The 27,071-nt window shown below is 31.7% G+C and overlaps 2 protein-coding genes and 1 non-coding gene across 3 annotated transcripts; 2 read left to right on the forward strand and 1 right to left on the reverse strand.

Annotated features, from left to right (window-relative positions):
- Positions 1-3,922: 3,922 nt before the first annotated feature.
- On the reverse strand, positions 3,923-4,597 carry LOC125219827 (FCS-Like Zinc finger 15-like). The gene is made up of 2 exons (XM_048121939.1): positions 4,327-4,597; positions 3,923-4,255 (listed from the first exon to the last, which is right to left on the reverse strand). Exons 1-2 carry the CDS (start codon positions 4,476-4,478, stop codon positions 4,180-4,182), a joined length of 228 nt encoding a protein of 75 aa, XP_047977896.1. The 5' UTR covers positions 4,479-4,597; the 3' UTR covers positions 3,923-4,179.
- A 17,241-nt stretch (positions 4,598-21,838) lies between these two features.
- Positions 21,839-23,369, forward strand: LOC125202577 (sphingolipid delta(4)-desaturase DES1-like). Its single transcript, XM_048100999.1, has 2 exons — positions 21,839-22,075; positions 22,369-23,369. The coding sequence occupies exons 1-2, from the start codon at positions 21,902-21,904 to the stop codon at positions 23,200-23,202; spliced, it is 1,008 nt and encodes a 335-aa protein (XP_047956956.1). The 5' UTR covers positions 21,839-21,901; the 3' UTR covers positions 23,203-23,369.
- A 505-nt stretch (positions 23,370-23,874) lies between these two features.
- On the forward strand, positions 23,875-23,947 carry TRNAV-UAC. Its single transcript has one exon. It is a non-coding gene; the product is annotated as a tRNA-Val (tRNA).
- The last annotated feature ends 3,124 nt before the right edge of the window (positions 23,948-27,071 follow it).

The following is a 27,071-nucleotide window of genomic DNA, read 5'->3' on the forward strand; positions in this document are numbered from 1 at the left end:
ATTAGAAATGAAACGTTTTCCTTTTTAGGTTGTTCCATTAAAAATAAAACATTTCTAAAAATGAAAATAACACTCTCTCTACTTTCTCTTCTCTCTTCATTACAAAACAATACTATATAAAATCCCGTAGCGAAAACCAAATGTTTCATATTTAATGGAACAGACGGAGTAGTTTATAAGATTAGCTAAAGAAATTGTCTACATGGCCCCGTCAACCCCAATTAACATTTACACAAAATAGAATATGAAGAATGTTAATTATAGACTATAGTAAAACATGTATTTTCACTCAACCAACCTAATTAAAGACAACAACAATGCTATGGCACGGAAGTTGACTTAGATAATAAACATAGGTAATAATTAGGAATGGACAAATGAAAAACTCAATTATTTTCTACTCGTATCAAAATCAAGACACGAGTGTGATGATGATGATGATGATGATGATGATGATGATGATGATGATGATGATGATGATGATGATGATGATGATGATGATGATGATGATGATGATGATGATGATGATGATGATGATGATGATGATGATGATGATGATGGAAAAGTGTGGTCGCTCTAAAAAAGGAGGGCTCAAATTCTGCAACCATGTTCTCCTGAAATAGAGTTTACGTGTTAATGGTTACTATTTATGAATTCAGATACATATTCACCTGCTTAATTGTCATACCCGCATTTTCTAAGGATAGAAAACATGGTTGATCGCGATTAGGGGAGGGTTAAAGAAGCGGGCAAGAAAAAGGGAACAACGAAATATACACGACCAAAACAAAAGATTAACTAAGAAACTTAAAACAAACTCGAATACTGACTCCACAAAACTAACTTCGCATAATAAGACCCAATGATAAAACAGTCCAAAGGAAATTTAGGATTTTACCGGAAGCGTCAAGACATGGAAAAATGCCGAGTATGAAGACCCGACAAATCCAACAACCAAACAAGATATAAATTTCCAACAACTCTGCTCAACATCCTCCACATCCATCGCCGCTCAATCTGCACATTAAGAAAAACAATATGCAGGGCTGAGTACTTGATGCACTCAGTGGACACATGCCAAAATACAGTTTGTCAAGCCATAAACGAGTGATCTTGGGGGTTTTAATTAAAAGAACCCAAGTACACTAAAAACATATTTTCCGTAAAGATCGGTTGCGCAACCATTTTCCATCCACATCCACCATCACCATATCTGAACTACATGACAAGGAACGTGGCCACGAACCAAGTCACTAGACCGGCCAACTCCAATGAGATAGCGCACGATCTACTGGGTGTACACCAGTCCGAGCAGGGTTTGCGGCCCTACTGGGACCCGAATTCGTTAACAATACATGGCATAGCCACTTCAGATAGGTTCATTCAAATACAAAACATGGCAAGACAAACATTTTTCACCTTCTTTCACATAGTAAAAATATTTGGGACATAGTCCTTATTTAAAACGAAAGCCCACTTCAAAAGCTTAACTCCTCAATCAATTTTCTTCTCCAACCGCTAACATCGTGCACAAGTTCACCCTTTTTTGAAATAACCCTTTTTTGAAATAACATAATATGCAAAAAAATTAGACTTTGCATAATTGAAAGCAGTTTTAAAAATGCATGCATCCATGTGTGTGCTCAAATTATCCTTTTATCTTTTCTTAGAAAAACCACATATCTCAAACTCGTTCTAAAATAAACTCATAATTTAAAGACTCAGACCCATCAACTAAACAAAACAGTAGCAAAAAAAACTACACTCCCACTCGTCACCAACGCATCTGTCTCACTCTTTTTTTTATTATTTAATTTTTCAACACATCAAAGCAATACTAATAAATTACTCCCTCAACACTACACATATATACTCTATATCCAATACATTGCAAAACAATTAAACGAAAAGAACATAAATACTCCCAATCACCTCCGTGTATATACCCCTTTTAAAACTACTACACGCTAATCTAATTAGGCCTCCCCTCAAATAATATTCAGTAATTAGTAGTACAAAAGCCATTAAAACTAAAATAAGGAAAAGGAATCAGCAACATATGTAGTAATATACTCTCACATCACAGTCTATACTTAAAAAGAAAAAGAGAATTATTTAAATAGTATACTCCCATCCATCAACACGTAAATACTCCCTTCCCAACACTAAATGAATAAAGTCACTAATTAAAAGAATTCAACATAAATACTCCCAAGTTACACGTCTCTCCATCAACTCTCAACTCTACTTTAACACCTCTTTCTCTTTCTCAACACAGCAGCTCTCCCACTCTGTTCCATTCTTCTACAAAACACAAACCAGAAACAAATCCCAACTCCCATCTCTTCTTCTTCCCCATTACCAGCGACCGTCGATGGCGCTGCTAGTCCCAACGGTAAGTTCTCTCTCCCTTTTATTTCATTCTTAATCTTTTGTTAAAGAATTCTATTTGTTTGATTTCACTTATTAATGGTCAGACAGAAATATTTCCAGGAATTGAATTGAAGACAAGCAAAGACAGTTTCAAACGCGTTAAAGATCGAATCTTTGGGCGCAGAGTGTCTTTCAACAAGTTGCAGAAACATTCAAACAATATACTCCAGCTTCGACCCGTGATCTAATGTGAATGTTTGAATGTTAGATAGCAGGGGATTTCTAACATTAGGGAGTATACCTTTGGAATGAAGAGACCAAATTGGATTTGCTGCGAAAATTTGGATTCACAGGTTAATCGATTAATCCTCTCCACTGTGACAAGAAAATATGGTGCTATGGATTTAATATCTACAGAATTTGTATGCACTGAATTGAAGGTAAAAATTATACCTTTATTAGAATGGAGAAGAAGAACTGCAGTAGGTTTCTCACAGATTTTACTTGGATGTGAAAGAATCGTGAATGTGGAATATTTATACACCAAAAACTGATAGATATTGATTTATTTGGTTGTTGGAGAGATTTTAGGGAGTGTAGGTATTGGTGAAGAAACGTGTAGTAGGGGTTTAGGAGAAGGAAGAATTTATGTTAGATACACGTTTCTTCACCAATACCTACACTCCCTAAGGATTTGACTGCAGATTTTTAAATAATAGGCCCAAATATTTAATTTTAGAACATTGATTAAATTGTGGTGTTTTATTTTAGTACTTTGGCGTTATTCCAAGTACTTGAAAACGATCGCCCAAATTTTCCATCGACGAATCACACGTCATTCTCGTTGACTACTTTCACCACACGATTAACCAACAACCATTTAATCATTCACTATTTCCAATCGCCACCAATCAAAACAAAGATGGTAGTTACTCAAGGTGTATCACTCGCTCTTCTCAAAACAAAAATCTTAACGTAAAAAGGTAATATTAAAAGCGGGTGTTACATTAATTAAATTGAGGATGACGCAAGGATGAATTTCACAAATTCAGTGCATTTATGGAATAAAGCTACTAGTATGTGAAATAGGATTTGGTTTTGTCTTCGGTGAGAAAAAAAAAAGGTAGAGGGTTTGCTTGTTACAGAAGCAATTCAGCAGGGAAACTGCCACTTGATCTGAAATTCATTAGTATTGAGCACGAGTGATGATATTTAGATTCTGATGATGCTTCATAGTAAATGCATAACATTTAACCAGCCTCCAATAATTTATAGGTTGATGACTTCATCTTTTTGAGGCATAAATTTCATATGCAAGTCCAACTACTCTAGGCTCTACCTATTATCTGTACAAGTTAGCTAGAAAATCAACTTATATAATGTATAGAAAATCCACAAAGCCCATTACGCATCCAAAGCCCAACCACAAGCTAAGATGGGCCGATCCATTACCCCATTTCTTCATTTTATTTCGTGATTTCCTTTTCTTTTCATGACAAAACATCAAGCTGATTAAAGACTCACCACATTCAGTAAAGGAACATATAAATTACACTCCAATATGTATTAGATTTGCACAAAAAAGAGAGAAATTCATAGCAGAGTAGGTAGCAACAGAAACAAAGGGAAGTAACTATTAAATAACTATAAATAACAATTACTACTATTAACATGATGTATACTTTTCCTAGTATCATAGAATTATAAGCAGTAGTGCAATCTGTCCCTCAAAAACCAACAGCGCACATCTGAGATTACTAGTAACTAGCCAGGCACTGTATGTTCCAATTCAAACAACTTGATTTGCTAATTTGATCCACCCAATTTATCCAGACTAATCTGACGATCCCGGCATTCAACAGAGCAGAAAGCACAGAGGTCACTGCATCAGAATTTAAATATAAGCATAATTAAAAATGATTGCTAATTGCTAATTGCTAATTAATTCCATACCTGTACATAAAAACATCAGAATTCTTAGCAATCCGCTTGTTGCAGTAGTGACACCGCTCGAGGAAACCGCTATTCCGCGGCGGCGCGTGGGCTGTTTTGATGAGCTTTACTGGAGCCGCCGTGGCGACGGAGAGATTTCGCTTGATCGGCATTTAGGATAGGCAGAATGTATGTTGCTCTGTTATGACAAAATCTAGTCTAAAATAGAGAGATGGATGCGCTAGGTGGCTCTTCAAGGAGTTATGGATCCTACATGTGGCGTTTTCATAACTAACGCTCAAATCTCCACCCAAAACAAACACATTGTCGATTTATTCTAACTTGTATTTGGAATTTTGCATCTCTGATCGATTCACACTCCGGTTACATTATATTGCTCCCTTAATCCACAATAAACTCACTTTTTGAGTTGGAACGAATTTCTAAGAACCGAGTGAATCAAAAATATAGTCAAATATAAGTTTTATTTTTATTATTAAAAATAAGAAAAAACAAATAAAATTGGAAATTGTGAACAAAATGAGAATTTTTTTTAAATGGGTCAAAATAATATTTTGTAGAATTAAATTAAATAATAAAAAATTCTGATTTTATCTAGCAGGGAATTGTAAGTAAATATAGTTTACTTGGAAGGCAAATTACACAAATCTTTTACTATTATCAAAAGGAAAAATTGCAAATTAAATCACATTTTTAGGCTCATTCTTTGTTTATTCCGCAGCTTACATAGTTAGCTAATTAATCTTAACTTATGACACTTTCACAATTGTGCCATAATTTAAAATTTTCGGCAAGAGTACGTGGCATTATTTAATGACATGACATTCTGATGTGGTATTACAGAAGTAAAAAAAACGATATAAATAATTATAAATCATGAAATCAATAAAAGAACACAAAAATTGTTAGTAATTAATTAATAGTATAATATTTTTAGGGGTGAGCATTCGGGTTTTGGTTCGGTTTTATACCCAAACCGAACCAAACCCGAAAAATCGAAAAACTGAAAACCGAACTTCAAACACCGAACTAAACCGAAAAAAACAAAATTATATGAAAAAACCAAAAAACTAAAAAAAATGTATATATATTAATATGTGAGGGAACATCTTTTTTGGTCCACGAACTTTTTCAAAGTATCATTTTAGGTCCGTGAACTTTGAAAATATCATTTGAGGCCCATCAGCTATGAGTTAATATCAATCGAAATACTTTTTTTACTATTTCCAAATTTTTTCTAGACGAAAATACCCTCAATACCTTGAAGTCATTTTAGGTCCGTGAACTTTGAAAATATCATTTGAGGTCCATCAACTATGAGTTAATATCAATCGAAATACTTTTTTACTATTTCCAAAAAAAATTTAGACGAAAATACCCTCAAAACCTTGAAGGTGTATATAATTCCTGTCCAACCCCAATTAGTTTGGGGCCTTTTGGAAGTGATCCAAAAACAAATACTTACGGGCTTGACCCAAAGCGCAATCGACGATCCTAACACAAGTAATTTGTAGCATCTACAAAATGAAAACCTCTTTATAATGCGTTGTGCCACAATTAGTTTCCAACTGGAAATATTACTCCCTACGTTCCTAATAATTTATCATCATTTGACCAGACATAGATGTTAAGAAATATTATAATATAAAGTGAGTTGAAAAAGTTATTAACACATGAGCACTACAATTATATATTACATTTTCTTAATAAAGTATGAGAGAGAATGAGTTAGTGGAATATGAGTCCACTATAAAAAATAGTAAAATTTAAAGGTGATAAATTTTTCGGGTCGGACCAAAATGAAAATAAGTGACAATTTTTTAGGGACGAAATGTCTTCTGGATTGATGGAGTATATAATATGTATTTATAATAATTATTATGAACATTTAAAGAATATATTATGAAAAATGAAAAAATCTTCATATTCGATATCACAGATTCACATCTATAGTAAGGATTTTAATAAAAGTTTCCCTTAAAAGTGCTACATATACACTATAAAATTATTTCTTATTAGTATTACTAAGATTTCATACTCTAATAAAAGATAATGATTTTTACCGTTATATTGCAATAAATCTTGAATGAATACCATGACCAACATATAGTAATATATTATCGTGTCCCCATATGGAGTATATCTTTGCCAAATTACTAATACAACATTCTGGTTCATTTGGCAATTTAAACAGGAATTCTTGTTTATTTTTGAATACAAAAGTCCAAAACCGAGTGTCTATAATGATAGAGAAATTTAAAGTGATATGCTATATTATTTTGACCATTTTTAGTGTTGTAGTTATGGTTTTAAATAGATTTCATTGGGACGTTAAGTTGAAATATCCCAAAAACAGATTGGCGGTTTGTATTTTAAAAAAATAAAAGGCTGGACAGATTATACACGTGAAAAATATCAAAGTGAATAATTCGATATATAGAATTGTTAGATTGCAAACTCATTCCATAACACGATAATTTCACATAGTAATAAGTGAGAAATAAGTTAATTACTTAACATTCCCAACGGCAGTAACAAGAATTAAAACTAGGAAAACCATCAGCTTCGCATAGAGCATTAACTGTTGGGCCATGCCGGTTTATGCATTCGTTCCAACAATTCACATCAGCTTCGCTCCCATTGCACAGTAAATTCTTCACGAATAGTCCTTCCTTGCACGTCTTTCCATTCACTGCATACATTAGCATTTAAGAAAATGATATTTGAGATATTTTCTTGACCATATGATTTAAGAAAATGGTATTTGTGATTAAAAATGAGAGGGTAAAGTATGAGAGAGAACGAGATGACAAATTAGGAAAAAGAATAAACTTTTGACAAAAAAAATTACTCAACTATCGTGAGACGATATGAAAAAAATGTAACTCAACTATCTTGGGACGTTAGAAATCTAAACTCCAAAAGAATTATTTACCTGGTACAAGGAGAAGTGTGGAACAGATAATAAAACTGATAGCTATCAAGTATTTTGGGTTTGCCATTTTTCTTTGATCGTTTTATCGAAATTATGTGTATTTATAGACATCCAATAAATTTGCAGCCATAACAAAACAGAAACCTATTTTTGATATGTTATGCCACAATTAATTAGTTTCCAACTAAAAATATTTTATACAATACAAAATATATGTCTTCTAGATCGATATATTACGTACTACTACCTCCGTCCCCCAAAATTTGCTACACTTTGACCCGACACGGGTTTTAAGAAATGTAATGGAAAGTGAATTGAAAAAGTTGGTGGGATGTGGGTCCTACTTTTAAAGTATTAGTTTTATAATAAAATGTGAGTAAGAATGAGTTAGTGGAATATGGGGTCCACTATCAAAAATGGTAAAGTGAAGTGTATCAAATTTTCAGGGACGAACCGAAATGGTAATATGTATCAAATTTTCAAGGACAGAGGTAGTAATAGCTATTGAGAAATCTAAAGAACATATCCAATTACTATCCAACTAAAATATTACATGCATGCAATATACAGATGATCAATTTTACTTTATTACATCACTTACTTTACTTTCTCTTTATCTTTCCTATTTTTCAATATCATTTTCGTTCTCCGACCGATCTCCACCCCAGATTAAGCCCTGCACTCTAGTCTCTAACCGTCCAGACTCCACGGAATCCACGGAATCCGCGCCGCCGCCGCTGATTCTGTGCAATTGACAAAATTGTTGGAGAAGATAGACTTGGGCTTATAAGTTTTGGGCCATTTATATAATTGTTGGGCTGCTTTTAATTTTTGGATATAATAAACTAATGATACTCTTGACATAATTAGCCGATTCAGATAAAAATTTGATGGGTATTTAAATGTTTATAATTTTATCAAATAAATTAATCTTAAGTGCAGTGTGCAATATTTCTCATGTTTTTTTATAAATTTTGTTTGCCCCCAAAAACCTCCTAATTTACTTGGTACTTGGATTCAGATCACTTGATGGTTTGGTAGAATTAGAATTGGTAGTATAAAATTATTTGCAAGTGTTATGCAAGTAGTAGTAATAAATTTATTAGTATGTGACTTATTTAAGATATATTTGTAAAATAGATCACTTGATGGTTTGGTAGAATTAGAATTAGTAGTATAAAATTCTTTGCAAGTGTTATGCAAATAGTTGTGTATAAATTTATTAGTATGTGAAACTTATTTAGAATATATTTCTAAAATGGAATTGGAGATGAATGGACTAATAATATATTAGTTGTATACATTGAGAAATGATTTCAAAAAAATCAGAATGAGACTATTCTTAGGCGATTTCAAGACATATCGATTTGTCGAAAACAGTTACTCCCTCCGCGAATAGGAGTCTTGTTTTTTCATTTTGATCCGTCCGCGAATAGGACTCTGGTTCATAATTACTATAAATGAAAAAGAGGCATACATTCTACTAACTCAATCCACTCACATTTCATTTAAAACTACTAATATATATAAGTAGGACCCATATTCCACTCATGTTAAGTTAAATATTTGAATATATTATTATTTCAAAAATTTCAGCCCCGACTTATTTAATTTCCTGGTTCTGTCACTGGACGGAGGGAGTACTCTTTTTATCCTCTAATAAGAGTCCTATTTGGTTTAGACATCGGTTTTAAGAAATTAAAAAAAAAGTGGTTGAATAAGTTAGTGGAATATGAATCTTACTTACTCCCTCTATCCGCGAATTGGAGTCCCGTTTTTCCATTTTAGTTCGTCCGTGAATAGGAGACCCGGTTCACTTTTACCATAAATAGTAATAGAGTTCCCACCTTCCACTAACTCATTCTACTCACATTTCATTTAGAACTATTATACACAAGCGAGACCCCTATTCCACTAACTTTTTTCCATCCACTTTTGTTAACATTTTTTAAAACTTGTGCCGCCCATAAATGGGACTCCTAATGACGGACGGAGGGAGTATATAATACTATATTAGTTTTATAATAAAATGTGAATGAATAAGTTGGTGGAATGTGTGGCCTACTTACCATTTATGGTAAAAGTGAAATATGATTTTTAATCGAGGACGGACAAAAATGACAAAATATGACTCTTAATAGGGGACGGAGGGAGTATATCACGTATTCACATCTATATCAGATTTTAATAATAGTTTCCTTTTATATTGAGATGGAATGAGAGGGTTGGTATCGCAAATCATTTTGAAGGAAATGAACACCACTGAACTAATATTTGAGAAAGTGATTGTCACTACCGCACTTTGCTAAGGATAGAAAAGTCAGGGAATCGTGACTAGAGATGGGGAATAAGAAGAGGGTATTTGGAAAGGAGATAAACAATTACGAAATCTTCCCTTAGAAATCAAGGAAAAATAATTTCAAAATAAGTGTCTTGGTGGGAGATAAACAATTACTCCATCCGTCCGCGAAATACTGTCCATGTTTGACTCGGTACGAGTTTTAAAATATGTAAATAAAAGCGAGCGGAAAAAGTTAGTGGAATGTAGGTCTCACATTTATATATTAGTTTTATAATAAAACGTGAGTGTAATGAGTTAGTGGAAAATGAGATCCATTTACCAAAAATGGTAAAAAAACAGTGGACAACATTTCACGGACGGATGGAGTACTTATCAATGGAGATTTATCAGAGTATATAAGAACAGTCGATGTTGTCCAATGCATTAGTACGCAGTGGAATTTAACGCAACGCTCAACCTGCACATTTAGAAATACATGTAGGGCTAAGTACAAAGGTACCAGTGAACACATTGCCGAAATATACATACATACAGTGAAAATATTGCCATGCCATCATAGTAAACTCGAGAGTTTTCTCCTAAAAGACCCGAGCTTACTAAATTATTTGTAAGTTGAAGTTTGATTGATCAGTCTAAGTTACATATGTAATTTTGCAATATCTGAACACCAAGTACCTGTTGAGATGGTGCTCTCCCACGGTCACCTACGTCTTTCTCCAGCGGGGAGGTGGCCAACTCCCAACAGCCTCCACAATATCATCATTGTATCGTAGTTGGTGGCACCTTCCACTGTCACCTGTGTATACTAATCTGAGTAGGGACACCACCCTCACTCGGCCCGAATTCGATTCTTATGTTCCAACCAAACAGATAGACTTCATACACATAAAATAAATCATTTATGGTAAGACAACATTATTTGCATAAATAAATATCAAAACTTGAAATTATTTCACATTTTTATCTATAAGATAGAAAAGTTCACATTTTTCCACTTTTCAGGATTCTCGTAAATCATTCTCTTATTTCTCTTCGTTACTTTCCTCGCAAGTCTCTCTTTTTAGAAATAGAATAAGCTAACTTTAGTTTTAAAAAAGATACTAATTTAATAATATGCATTTTATTTTTCTGTTTAGTTACTTTTAGCTTTATATTAATTAAATAGATATAATTATTTGGATAGTCGTCACCAAGGAATTATTTTATTCCTGTCAGGTTTCTCCCTTCATTATCTCAAAATCCATATTTCATATTCGTAACATAGTCCGAAGATTAAATTTCTACTTAAATCCAATAATTTTAAATTTATACTATATAACTAACTAACTAACCAGGGATTAATTAATTAGTCTCATCCAACCGTTTAACTACGAAGAAATTAATTTATCCGGCTCAACTGTTTAATTTAAAACTAGCCCAATTATGCAATTAACTACAAGCTGGACTTTGAATAAAAAAAAGGGGCTCCTAAAATTGTGAATTGTTTAAACCCAAACAATTAAATCCGGAATGGACTTATTTTTAGTTCTCACCATATTTAGCCCACTTCTATTAATATTATGAGAGACCAATATTAAAAGGAGTAGCAGCCCACGTATAAAATTTGGGGGGTCCGTCTTCTTCTTCATGCTTTATTGTTTACTACTCCACTTGTAAATCATTCCACCATAGTAGAGTCATTTTTTCATTTTAGACATTCTATAATAATAGAATTATTTCTATTTTCAGTAAAAATTAACACATTTTTTCACTTGTACTTTTCATCTCTTTTACTTTATACTTTCTATTTTTTCCTCTCTTCTACTCCCTCCATTCCCTCGTAGTTAATTTTTTTTTTGGCATTTTGGTGTTGAGTCATTTCTATATATATATAGGGGAGCATTAAGCTCCTTTTACCCCTTTAGATACTATTTCCTTCTTAATATCATCCACTAGATTATAGTAGTGGATGGTCAAGATCAATCTTGGTAAATGGATCCCGGTTGGCATTATTGGTCATATGTTGTGCATTATGAGGGTGTAATAGTAATCATACAAAATCTAAGAAACGTTTTAAAACGGAAACTCCGATAATTTAGCGGGATTTTCTTAGTCCTTCCATCTTCTCATTCTCTCTCTCACTCCATCCCATCAAAACACGATTGAAAAACTTCTCCCCTCATTCAAAGCCAGTAAACCCTAGCCGCCTCCCACAACCGAGAGAAACCGCCGCTACCGTCAATTATCTCAGAATCAAGCCTTCGATCGGCGATTCGGAGTCACAGAGTTCAGGGTTTTTTACGCTTGCGCCGTGGGACGTTGATTCATCTACTTTCTACGGAAACGGTGTGCTTCATTCTCGATTTGTAGTTAGAAACACTCCAAATCGTCGTTTTTTTGTCATTAACGGCTCGGCACAATAAGCGATCATCGTTTTTTTCGCCGATTGAGTTCGTATTTGCAATAATGCACAAATTATTTTTGCGTTTTTTTTGGTAAAATATGAAATTGTGAGCATTAGATGTAGGGTTATCCCATTTTTCAAGTATATTGTTGGTTTCTGAGTTGTATTTGGTTTGTTGTTCGAATTTGGGGTTTAAGACGTCCTGAATTCGTCGATTTTGTTGTAAAAATACGAGTTTTGGTTTTCAATTTTTGTAGATGCTTTATTTTTGTCACGATTTTGGTAATTTTATTTAAGATGAAGAATGGTTTTTTGTGGGTTCTGTTGACGAATTAGCTTTGGTTCTGGTGTATAATCTAAAGTGGTTTCTGTTGTTGTTGTGTTTGTTAGTTTTGGGATGTCGAAAAGAGTTCGCCCCTTCAAAAGCCAGCCCACGCAGACCGAAGGTGAGAATGCAGCGCCAATTTACCAAGCTGATAGTATCTTCTCCCTTATTTTGGTGCATTATTCAGTATTTTTTGTGCATTTGTATCCTTATTTTTTGCATTACAAGTCTATTCCAACTCTGTTCAATTGTTACTTGAAGTGTTGTCCGTTTTTGTCACATTACTATGTACATTTGCTGCATTATTTGGTTGGCTTTCAACATCATTGATGTATGCACATTTTACCAAACTGATAGTATCTTCTCCTTTATTTTGGTGCATTAGTCAGTATTTTTGGTCCATTTGTATCCTTATTGTTTGCATTACAACTCTATTCCATCTCTGTTCAATTGTTACTTGAAGTGTTGCCCGTTTTTGTCACATTATTATGTACATATGCTGCATTATTTGGTTGGCTTTCAACATTATTGATGTATGTACATTTTACCAAACTGATAGTATCTTCTCCCTTATTTTGGTGCATTATTCAGTATTTTTTGTGCATTTGTATCCTTATTTTTGGCATTACAACTCTATTCCATTTCTGTTCAATTGTTGCTTAAAGTGTTGTCCGTTTTTGTTACATTATTATGTACATTTGCTGCATTATTTGTGTAGGTCATTGTTGATGTATGTGGTGATTTGTAAGTCGAAGATTTACTGGGCATCATAGATATACATTATTAGGTTGAAAATATGCATTATTATATGCTCTGTCAACATTATCATAAGATCAGTTATGCACATTATTCTATGATGTGTAATATATTGGTTTCCTGTTTTTGCAGAATTACATTATTCTACATATGTATTCGTCATTTAATTATACATTTTGGTAGCCAGAGGTGTTCAATTGTGCATTATTTGCTTGGATTTGTACATTATTTATCAAGTAGTATGCATTATATAATATAAATGTGATACATTATAGATACCTCCGATTTTTGGACAGCAGCTTCGCTGCCTCGGTTGGACATTGACGAAGCGGTCAATGATGTTATTCCAATTGTGATTGCGCAAAAGTTCAGGGAGAGATTGGCTGAGCAAAGGACCGAGACGAGTACCTCTTATGAAGACGCAAAAATTGTATAATGGATGTAATTAACATATTAATGTACAGAATGTGCTTATTAATGAACTGTACTTGAATAATAATGTACAGTAAGTTAAGTCCTTGTGAACAATAATGTACAACTTTATGAATAATAATGTACATTAACAGATTAAAAATGTAAAATTATTATGCATAAAATGTTGACACTGGTAGGACCAAAAAGACTAAAACAACGAATTGAATAATAAGACTAAACCGAAAATCAAAATACATCAACATTTCCTCTTGCCCTTACGAAGCTCTTTCTCCTTCGTCATCTCTTTAAGCATTGGACAGTTTCTACAATCGTGATGGCCCATCTCATTGCACGCCTTAATGTAAAAATATTTCAGTGTAATGGATTTTATTTACTCAGTAATGGACAATTTGTGTCCTGTAATGTATATGTTTATGAGACGTTTTTGTTGTGATTTTATGAGTAGTTTTAAAAAATGAAATTTAATTCATGTGGTGGTGCTATAACCTAGCCCTATGGGTTGCTAAACCTAATGGGAATGATTCAAACTCTCTACCCTTTGTGATGATTCCATTTGTGAGTGAGTACTACAACCTAGCCCCATGGATTGCTAAATTCAAAGGGAATGAATTCAATTTCCTTTCAACATTATTCTCTTCAATCTTTGCATTATTCACTGATCCGTGCACATTATTAGATACTATTGGTACATTAAATAACTAAAATCGTACATTACTTTTTGGAAATATAGGAGTTGTCCATGCCAAATCTGAACGTGTTATCTACATTACACAAACGAAAGTTTTACATTATACACACGAACAACATCATTAGAAACTGTAAATTTTGGATTGGTTCAAGCAAAAAAATGAACGTTGAAATAAAAACATCACGAATGGTTGGGTGAACTGAGCATAAAGTGTTAATACACAAAATTATACATCTCAATGAACAATCAATACAGGAACTCCATAAAAAAATTGCTGCAAAACTTTAGAATCATATACAATTAAATTGGACTAGAACGACAAAAAAAAAAAAAAAAAAAAAAAACTTCTTCCACAGTCGAAAACATCTAAATCAATGAAGGAATACAAAACTAACTTCTCAAAAAAGAACTTCATGATCGTCTCTAAGAATTGCAGAAGAATGTCGATTGCAATACATTTACCGTAAAATAGGAAGAGAGAAAAGATTTAATTAAGGAAAATATAAATAAGATTATATATTTACCATACTAGAAGGAGAGAATTAAGGAATAAAATTAACCGTTGCAAATCTGAGCTCCCCAATCTGCCCTTTTCGAATTAAATTAATTATTTTAATAATTCAATCTAGCATGAAAATCAACCATCAAATCTTGAAAATGGAGGGCCGAGATTGAGAAGGAAAAAGAACAAAAGATGCAAAAAGATGTGAATACATCCCTCTATATATATACATGATTTTTTGGATACTTGCATATTTGGTTTTTTGGATACTTGCATATTTGGGGATTACTGTTTATCATTACTCTTTTTTTAAATAAATACAAAATTATTTATCATTACTGTTTTTTGACTTCTATGAGTGATATAATAAAAGATAATGATGTTTACCATTACATGGTAATAAATCTTGATACCATAGCCAACATATTATTCAAGAAATAAAAGACTAGGAGAGATTATTTATGTTTGAAAAATATCAAAGTGAATAATTCGATATATAGATTGTCGGATTGCAAACTCATTCCATAACACGATAATGTCACGTAGTAATAAGTGATATGAAAATTTAAGTTTATTAATGTGAGAAATAATTTAATTACTTAACACTCCCAACGGCAGTAACAAGAATTAAAACTAGGAAAACCATCTGCTTCGCATTGGGCATTAGCTGCTGGGCCATGGCGTTTTTTGCATTCGATCCAACAATTCACATCAGCTTCGCTCCCTTTGCATTGTAAATTCTTCACGTCTATGCCTTCCTTGCACGTCGCTCCATTCACTGCATATATTAGCATTTAATTTTATTAAATAATGAAACCATACGAACGTACATACTTTCTCTATTTGAAATTAGTGAGACATTTTCTTTTTGACTATATGATTTAAGAAAATGATGTTTCAGATTAAAGAGGAGAGAATAAATATGAGAGAGAAAGAGAAAGCAAACCAGGAAAGATAATAAAGTTTTTGTCAGAAAAAATGATTCGACTATCTTGGGACGACGAGAAATTAACTCAACTATCTTAGGATAATAGAAATATTATATTTAAAAGTACTCCATTATTTACCTGGTACAAGGAGAAGGGTGGAACAGATGATTAAACAAACAACTATCAAGTACTTTAGGTTGGCCATTTTCGTTTTGAATTTGATTGATAGAAATTATGTGTATTTATAGACGTCCAAGAATTTGCAGCCTTAACAAATCAGAGACCTATTTTTAATATGTTATACCATATTTAGTTTCCAACTAAAAAGATTACTACGGTTAAAATTATACTATCTACGTTCCATAGTAGTAGAGTCATTTTGTCATTTTGGTACATTATATAGTAGTGGAGTTAATTCCCTTTTTAGTAAAAATCAACATATTTTTTCTCATTTACTTTTCTCTCTCTCTTACTTTCTCCTCTCTATTTTATCCTATCTCATACTTTATTATCTTTTTCTTAATTATCTCCTCTCTACATTACACACCTTTTTCGTAATCTTCGTACCGAAAAGAAATGTCTCCACTACTATAAAATGGGAGGGAGTATAAAAAGTACTACTTCATGCATTATTAATTCTCAGTGCAATCAACCAACTAATTGATATCCATCAAGTATATTTTCATATCTTCATGCAAAAACGACATAAGATATAAGTATAATAGTATAAAATAACTTAGAATTTTAATAATTATTTTAGTCCACTTATTTTATTTTTAAAATAATTCTTAATGTTATAGACTAAAAAAGAATATGTGTATATAGGTTTGTGTTAAAATGACAACACCTCTTAGAGTGACACCATACCACCATTCCTAGCCAATCATTTGTATACGTGGACGAAAAATCAGTTGTCCTGTGGCAATCATAAAAATGCTCAAGGGTAAATTTTCTCAGTCAGCGATATCCAATACGCTAGACTGCAATATTTGCCCGTTTGCAATATCCAATACGCTAGACTGCAATCTATAGATTACAGTGTAGCGTTTATTATATTGCATGCTAAGTGGTGTCACATTGTCACTTTAAAAGGTGTTGTTATTTTAATCCATTTGTATATATACTTAATATTTCAATATTATCACCCAACTAATTGATTACTATTAAGTTGGTATCATTATATATTCTACATTTGTATACAATCCACTATAAAAAAAATATTTTATCAATCTAGAATAGGAGTGAGGGAAAGGGTTTGTTGTTGAGAACGGTAAAGCCGGAAAGGAATTTGAAAAATTGTAACGTATGGAATTGTCGTCTAGCATCAAAAAAACATGAAACGAAATTAGATATAATAATAGTAGTAAAACATAAAGATTATTATTGGTAAAACTATTTTTAAATTTACTATTAAATTAATTAGTTGAATCTAGTCAATTAGATTCATAATTAAGTATTAATTTGGTCAAAATACATTTTTATTATTCAAGTCAACAGAAATGTTAATTCTGGATAAAACCATTCATTGAGACCAAAAGAAATCACACTTAATGTATATGACTAAAACTTTTTTTAGGGCAATTAGAGATCAAATTTAGACTTTAGTCTTTTATATTTATTAGTTTTATAACAAAATTATTTTCTATCTATTTATCATAAATTTATTTATTTAATCTGATGTCTTTATTTCTCACTAATAATATTTATGTTTTAACTATTATTTTATTTTTTATATTAAAATATGCTGTCACATACTATAAAGACTATTTTCTCTCTTTTTTCGAAGGAAGTGTATAACAACTAACAGACCAAAAGTAGCCGTTCAAATAGATTTGGACTTTGACTTCAATTCGAAATCCCTACTTTTTTAACTGTGACGGGCCATGATTCACCATTTAAGTATGATTTGAAAAACAATGCACATTTAAAATTTGTTTATGATTTTAGGGTATAAACACCTAATATCATTACCAACTTTGAAATTGGCATATAATATCATCAACTTTAATGGTTGCTGAAATTTCACACCAACAAAAGTTTCAAGCCAAATTGAAATGAGGTGGATGCTGAGTTGGCAAAATCTGTCAATAAGAACTATGTTCGACAGAAACTTCAAACTTGCGAGACCATTTCGACCAATCTAGACATTTTTGTTTACTCTGATATTTTAACTGGAGTTTAATCATCTTCATAGGAATTGTTGGTAAAAATTCAGATTTATCTGAGCTAGTATTGGTTTGAATTTATATATTGAAAGTTGCTGTCCCTTTGTGTTTTTTTGTTAGGTGATGCTAAACAACCACATTATGTACAACCACACAAGGGCATATTAGTAAATTAAAGTATTAATTGTATATTAAAATATTAATTGTAGTTAGTGGAAAAATTGAAATGACTTTATTAACCATTTGCCTCATTTTCGTTTTTTATTAAGTTTCCTCTTTTCTAAATTTTCAAAATTTGAATTTAAGTTAGTACATTAATTACATTTTTATAGTTTCAATGACCGAAAATTTAATGCACAAATCTTTTAATGGTCACCATATTTGTTAACTTTAAAAATTAACTAAAATATCTCTATCACACTAGCAGAGCAATTTATTTGCGAAAAAAAGGATTGCTTTTCAAAATTTGTTCTCTCATTGACTTATATCTATCATTTTAAATTTTTTATATCTCTATCGCAAGTCTCTATTACAGTTATGTTTCTCTCATTTTCTTACTTTTCTATTTTTTATTTTTATTTTTCATAAGTACACAAATAAATACGCAATTATATTTGCATAGTTCAATGAGTAATAGTACTAACTAGTTTCATATTTTAATACTAAGTCTATAAAGTTAATATTTTTATGGAGGTTTGTTGGATTTTGATTTTGTCACTAAGATTATTTTTACAAATCAGATAGTTGAATAGAAATAATTCAATAATTAAACTATTTAATACTCCCTCATTCCATAGTAATGGAGGCGTTTCTTTTCGGCACGGAGATTAAGAAAAATTGTGTTAGGTGAGTTAAGTAAAGGGAGAATAAAGTGGAAAATGAAAAAAGTAGAGGGATGAAGAGAGAAAAAATTAAGAGAGAGTAATGTAAGTGTGGAAAAATATGTTGATTTTTACTGAAAATGTGAAATGACTCTATTACTATGGAACATACCAATGACAAAATGACTCTATTACTATTGAACGGAGAGAGTATTTTGCAATATTAGAGCATAGTTGTACTAAAAATTTTATCTTATAAAACAATAATGTACAAATCAAATAGTTGGATTTAATCAATTTATTTTGCTTGATTAGATCTTGATCACACTTAAAAATTTCAAAAACTAATGTCATTAGAAGTTCATTTACGAACTAAGTAATAGGATGAGAATAATTAATTGATACATCTATTTTGTCATTTTGTGTTATTAGATCATATTAAAATATTTATTTTATAAAAAATTACTATCATTAGATTTTCCTTTGCAAACTAAACAATCGGATGAGAATAATTGACTAATTAATCCATTTATTTTGTATTATTAGATCTTGATCATATTACAAAAAATTCTATCAAACATATACTATATCACTAGAATTCATTTTACAAATAAAATTAGTTGGATGAGAATGATTCACTTATTGTTCTATCTATTTTTGTGATATCAGATCTATAACACTAAAAAAAAATTTAATCAGACACTAACGTCATTAAGATTTCTTTTACAAACAACATGTTGGATGAGAATAATTCATTGTTTGATCTATTTATTTTTGTGACTTTAGATTCTAAGCATTATTATATTATCAAACAATCATTAGGATCTCTCTTATAAATCAAATAGTCGGATGAGTTTACCGATTGATCTATCTATTTTTAATCAGGAACACTAAAAATTTTATTTAATCAAACAATAATTTCCTTAGAATTTTTCTAGAAATAAAATAGGTGGATTAGAATAGTCCGGGTTAATTTCATGGCAGGTTACTAAACTAAAATGTTTGAAATCAAAATAGTAGCATTTCAAACAAAATTTTGTACTCCCTCCATCCTAAGATAAACGAAACATTTTTTTTGGACATAAAATTTAAGGAATTCATATTTAAAGAGTTAAAGTAGATGGAGAATAAAGTAAGAGAGATAATTTTTTACTAAAAAAAAGGAAATGACTCACTTATAATAGGTCATCCCAAAAAGAAATATGACTCGCTATCTTGGACGGAGGGAGTATCAAAATAGACATTAAACTTTTGTTTCTCTTCAATAAAGTATTAATCTGTTTTTTTATTATTATTAATATTTTAAAATTTATTTTTCTTCCACAAATTATTTACCTAATTTATCTCAATCAAATAGATTTCAAAATAATTAAGTATGTACATTTATTTATTTTACTATATATAAAGGGTATACGTATAATATTCTTACTAATTTCCAACAGAAAATTTTAATAATTTAAATACAAGTTTATATGTGTGTGCATACCGTTTTTAATATTGCATGTTTTACAAAAATGTATATTTCGTTTTAAAATATTATATTGAATATTATATTCTTGTAATATCTTGAATTTTACTTATTTTTCATGAGTGTGACTATTTAATAACAGTAAATAGTGAATTAATAATAATTTTATTTTTTTAGAGATCAGTAAATAATTAAATTATAACAAAAAATTGAACAGATTTGATATCTTATTTAAAAAAGAATGGAAGTTTGATATCTATTTTGGTACAAATATACTCCATAGTTTGATAATCTTTCATGATATCATCCCAGAATAATTTTGAAGTTGATGTATCTATTGTGCAATATAAGATCTCAAACACATTAAAAAAATACTATTCATTATTCAAACACTAATGTCACTAGAATATCTTTTACACACCAAACAATTCGAATGGAAATAATTTCCTAATTGATCCATCCATTTTTTTAATATTGGTTCTCAATTATATTAAAAATTATTTAAATCTAATACTAATGTCATTAGGATTATTTTTACAAACCAAATAGTTGGATGAGAACAATTCACTAATTGATTTATTTATTTTTGTGATATTATATCTCAAATACATTATAAAAGTTTCTTTACTAAAACAGTAATGTTATTAGGATTTTTTTAGAAACCAAATAGTTGAATAAGAATAATTTACAGCTTAATATATCTGTTTTTTGTGATGGGAGTATTAGATTTCAAGCACATTAAAATAATTATTTAATGAAATACAAATATCATTAGAATTTTTCTTATAAATCAAATAATTAAATGAGAATAATTCACTAGTTATCTATCTATTTTTGCAATATTAAAAATATATTTAGAAAATCATTAGTCAAACAAAAAATTTATTAGTATTTATTTTAAAAATTAAATAGTTGGATGATTATGTGAATTTTTTTTTTTTGAGGTTAAACTATTTCAGTTGAACATACTTGATATATAGTAAGAAAAAATATTGATTTGTGTTAGAAAACCGATCACAACAATTCTCACCCTCTGTCTTGGTACTCAACTGTTATATATAGGATGAGTAATGAATTTTTCAATTATAAAAATAGATTTAATTGGTGCTAAACCAAAAATTATAAATAAATCAAATTTTTTTATACTGTATTAATATTTCAAACAAAATTAAATCCAACAATTTGTAGTATAGAGCATAAAATAAACCTTAAAATTCATACAATGGGCAATGCCTATATAATGCACGGATAATAGAAGATAGGGCAAATCTTTTTAGATTTTATTTATAAATGAATAATGAAATAGTGTTTACAAACTGAATCCTAGAATATAGGAAATTAATATGGAAGAGATAAAATTGGAGAGAGGGAAATTAGGCGCCTTTTATTGAATGGAAGCAGACGCTAGTTTTGGGTTTAGAAGATAAAGAGGCGGTAAACTTAATGAAGGATATAAAGGTAAATTCAGCTTTAATTGAACCAGAAATTATTAATAAACCGGTTTATTTTTCAATTGAACCAGTTTATGGTTGTACGTAATATGGTTGTCTAGCTTTTCCCCTAATTTTATACAGTAAGATTGACCCATTTACTTTAGTATAGTAAGTTTATAAGAATTCTGAAAATCAGCCAACATTTAATTTCCAAAATCTAAAATAATTACCACAAATATTGGCAATAAATATAATTAGGTGTTAGAATGAAATAACCCAAATCCTGCTGGATATTCGACTGGATTTTGGATTCCACCATTTCTATCGCGAAAACGTGCCCACATTTATTCAAAAAAATACAATCAAACAATAAGAAATATTTTCCCAGAAAATCAAACAACGGCAAGAGGTGGGGAGAGAGTCCGAAGCTGCAATGGGGCATCAATGGAAACACAACGGAGAAGAAGAAAAAGAAGAGGGAGTCATGGCTTCTGACTTTTTCTGGTCTTACACAGACGAGCCTCATGCCTCCCGCAGAAAACTCATCCTTTCCAAATACCCTCAAATCAGACATCTTTTTGGCCCTGATCCCTTTGCTTCTCTCCAGGTTTCTTTTCACTTTTCATTCCTATTAATTGGATTTTTTTGTTTGAAATTTAAATTATGATATTGGTAAATTACGTTTCCAAGATTGGATTTTTATTTTCTGCTTTTCAATATGCTGCATTGTATGTTTTGGAGGGTTTTAGTTGTTAGGCTTCAAAAGCTTCATGTTTTGTTGAATCTCAAGGCATATTTTTGGTGAATTTTTGTTATGATGAAGACCTTCTTTAAATGCTATGCTTCTGTGTATTGTGATTTTGGGGAATTCATTATGAGAGAATTTATGCTGATTTTCAGATTGCTGGGGTTGTATTCATTCAAATATGGACTGCAGCTTTCCTGAGCAATGAATCATGGTTGAAGATACTAATTGTAGCCTACTTCTTTGGCTCTTTTCTCAACAACAATCTCTTCTTGGCTATCCATGAGCTCAGCCACAACTTAGCCTTCTCCACTCCAGTTTACAACCGGTGGCTTGGCATATTCGCTAACCTCCCCATCGGGGTGCCAATGTCTGTCACCTTCCAAAAGTATCACCTCGAGCACCATCGCTATCAAGGCGTGGATGGGGTTGACATGGACATTCCCAGTAGGGCCGAGGCCTTTCTTGTTAGAAATGCCTTCACCAAATCAATTTGGGTCATAATGCAGCTGTTCTTTTACGCTCTTCGCCCTCTGTTTCTCAAACCAAAGCCTCCGGGGCTGTGGGAGTTTGTCAACTTGATTGTGCAGGCAGGGCTGGATGTTGGTGTGGTGTATCTGTGGGGGTGGAAGGCATTGGGTTATTTGATGCTCTCTACATTTGTTGGAGGTGGGATGCACCCTATGGCTGGCCACTTCATCTCTGAACACTACGTTTTCAACCCGAGTCAAGAGACCTATTCGTATTATGGCCCTTTGAATCTGATGACATGGAACGTGGGGTACCATAACGAGCACCATGACTTCCCAAGGATTCCCGGGAATAAGCTGCACAAGTTGAAGGAGATTGCACCCGAGTATTATGATGGCTTGGATTCGTATAGGTCTTGGAGTCAGGTGATCTACATGTACATTATGGATGGGGCGGTTGGGCCTTTTAGCCGGATGAAGAGAAGCCTATCGGTGAAGAGTAACGGCAAATCTGAATAGGTTTAGGTTTGAGTTTGAGTGGTTTTTGAAACACTGGTGATGCTTGATGGTAAAGTAGAGATGGCTGTTTCTGTTTTAGCTCTCATTCTTTGAATTCTTTTGGAGGATTAGTGTTTTAGATGGTGATGATGTGGCTTCATTTTCTGGAAAAGAGAATTCCCTGTTTAGCTTTCTTGTCATTTTTGTTGAGACAGAATGAATGTGATGAGAAAACATGATTAAAAACTGCATTTTTTCAGATGGGCTGCAGAGGCTATTGTTTTTCTCAATGTTGAATACATATAAACAATAATCAAGGAAAATATGAGGAGTTGCTACAATGGGATGGTAATATGGTGGCTTTGAAAATGAAAAGGCAATAAACAAATTTAGCAACAAGCAATGGCCCTTTTCATAATTTGTAGACCTGCAGAGATTATTAAACATTTCAGGTCAGAGCTGATCTGCAAACCAAGACAAGAATGATCATGAATAAATAGATGGGGTTTGTTTGGTCGCAACGGTTCAACAATTATATGCATGTTTGAGTAAGATTACTACCCATATACAAAGGGAAAGTACTTTCAATTTTTTGTTGCAAGAAATTATAGACTTGAATGAATTGAATATTAATTATCTGGAAAACGAAAGGTTCCTTACATATAAAAGGAATAAAACAAAATGGTATAAAGTGATTTTGTGGTGTAGTGGTTATCACGTTAGTTTTACACACTAAAGGTCCCCAGTTCGACCCTGGGCAGAGCCACATGTTTTTACTTTTATGTCATACTCTTAGTATATTTTCTTCTTGTATTTGGTTGTTTAGATTATTTTTTGGGGCTCAGAATCAATAGGATATGGATCGTTATTCGTTAATTACTTAATTATTAATGGCTTTGTCCTAAGTAGACTAAAAAAATTGCTTGAATAGGATCCAATCGACGTTAACATATTGTCACAGACGGAAATTAAAAAAAAAGGCTATTCACCATTTATAAAATTTGATTTTAATTTATTAAAATTGATACTAAAATTTTAAAATAACTGATCATCAAATGTTTTGCTAGGAAAATTCCGAGCATATATTGTTCGTGCTCGGTAAGTTCATTCTTTTGTAGTGTGAGATGCAAGTCTTTGTTCTATAACTACATTCTACAATAATTTGCCATTCATTTATTCCTATGTGAGATGCAATCTTTTGTTTTATAGCTTTACTTGACAATCTCTCGTCTTAGACCATCTCCAAGGGTACACTAAAATCTAAAATGGAATATGTATTTAGCTCCAATAGTACTCAAAAAGCAATCTCATTTTTGGTTTTTGAGAAAAAAATACATATCTTTAGGTTTGCACTAAACCAAAACCTTAAAGTTTTTCTAATTTTGTGAGTAAAAAATGCATAATATAGAGAATATTCTTTTAAGGTTGAGTTTAGCGTAAATGATTGGAGTAAAATCATATTTGATATGATATTTACACTAAAATGGGTTTGAGTTTATTGTAAATAGTAAAACTCATACAATAGGATAGTATACTGATTACATTTTTGTTATAAGAGGGAACATCTTTTTAGGTCTACAAACTTTGCCAAAGTATCCTTTTAGGTCCGTGAACTTTGAAAATATCATTTTAGGTCCGTGAACTACAAGTTAATATCATTTGAGGTATTCTGAACTTTTTTTGGACGAAAATGCCCTTAAGACCTTCAAAGGGCAATTTGGACAATTCTTTCGCTACTCATCTTGCGTCAAAGACCTAGAGTCCAACAATTTTTTTACTACTATTTAATTCAGTTACCATCCAAATTGAATTTAAATATAATTAAAATTTGCCGTAAAAAATATGTGTTCTGTTTTCCAATTATTAGATGACTAATTATTTAATGATAGTGAATTGAGACTTGATACTTTATTTTATTTTTTCAATCTAAACTCCATTTTAATAACTTGCAATAGGTGATGGGTGAATTCTATTTAGTTTATTTATTTTGAAATTAGATAGCTATTAATTTGGATTGTCATTTGGAGATGAATTTCAAAATGGAGATCAATTAACATCTAAATTGAATTTAAATATAAAAATGTGCCGTTAAAAATAGTTGGATTCTATGTCTCTGACGCAAGATGATTGGCGAAAGAATTGTCCAAATTGATCTTTGAAGGTCTTAAGGGCATTTTTGTAAAAAAAAATCAAAATACCTCAAATGATATTAACCCATAGTTGATGGACTTAAAATGATATTTTCAAGGTTTACGGACCTAAAATGATACTTTGACAAAGTTCGTGGACTTAAAAAGATGTTCCCTCCTGTTATAAAGAAGGAAGGTGGTTTATTATGAATAATAAGGATCTAAATATGTTTTCCATTACCTGAGCAGCATATAAATCTCATATGGGCGTCATGATTTGAAAATTTATAATTTTGCATGCGGTAGTGACGCAAAAGAGTCCATATTTGTTGAAGAGATTCTCATATTACTGGATAAGCTACACTCATTTTGCTCTTCCTGATTTATTGCAACAGTTTATTCCTCATCTTATCATACGGAAAATCAGACAAAAATAAAAAATAAAAAAAAATGGAACATTATTAAACAACACAAATCAATTAACTCTAATGATAATTAAGATAAAATTTCTAAGCTTTTAGTTAGGTGGCAAATAAGACATAATAAAGAGTACGATTAGAAAACATCCTAGTACATTAGATAACATACTACAAGTCCATCACAAAAAGTAAGAGAGCCTACAAATGAGAATTAAATGTGTAATGATGGCAACCACAACTATTCCCGAGTATTTTGATTTGCTTCCCACATATTAAAGTACAAAACACAATGTAAAATTTAGAAAAAATCATGAAATAAATGAAATAATATAAAGAGTAAAGGCCAAAATTGGTCCTGAACATATAGTCATTTTATGTTTTTGGTCCTAAACATTATTTTTTGGATTTTTTGGTCCTGAACATATGAAAATTTGATAATTTTGGTCCTCCGACAATATTTCCGTTAAAAACTAACGGTCAACGGGTTTAATCCTGATTTCGACCAAATTAGACTTTTAATTTTAATTTTTTACTCCCTAATTATTTTAGTAATTATTTATTTAAAATCAAATTTAAATAATATGAAAAATAAAATGAAAAATTGTAATTCCTCTTCTCCTACGCCCCAATCTTCATCTCTGTTGAAGGCAACAGCTCCGCCTCCGCCATCTCCCTCATCCATCTTAATCAAATGCAGATTTTCCACTCTCACTCTCCTCCACAACTCCATCCCCACATGCCAATCAATAATTCCCCAATCAATTCCCCTCAATCAATTGGCGCTGCTGCATTCTCCTCAATCTTCATCGCCATCCACCTCTTTAATCTCCCCTAAACCCCACCTCCGCCCCGCCCCCAACTTCCTCTCCCCGCCGCATCGCCGCCTCCGCCGCCACTCCCTCTCGTGCTCCGCCTCCAAATCCGATGACGTGGTGGAGCTCCCTCTCCCCCCCTCCCCTTAGTCCCCAACTTTCTTTTTTTTTCAAGAATTGAAACATGTTGTGCAGTTTCAGGAGATTGAGATTGGGGCGTAGGCGGAGCTGATAAAGGTGGGGTAGGTGTTGTTGGCGATGGTGATTGAGTTGGATTGGACGGAGACGGAGATTGGGGCGTAGGAGAAGAGGAATTACATTTTTTCATTTTATTTTTTATATTATTTAAATCTGATTTTAAATAAATAATTATTAAAATAATTATTAAAATAATTAGGAAATTAATTAGGGAGTAAAAAATTAGAATTAAAAAGTTTAATATTGGTCAAAATTAAGATTAAACCCGTTGACCGTTAGTTTTTAACGGAAATGTTGACGGAGGACCAAAATGATCAAATTTTCATATGTTC

Source organism: Salvia hispanica, chromosome 1, assembly GCF_023119035.1.
Source record: "Salvia hispanica cultivar TCC Black 2014 chromosome 1, UniMelb_Shisp_WGS_1.0, whole genome shotgun sequence".
NCBI lineage: Eukaryota > Viridiplantae > Streptophyta > Magnoliopsida > Lamiales > Lamiaceae > Salvia > Salvia hispanica.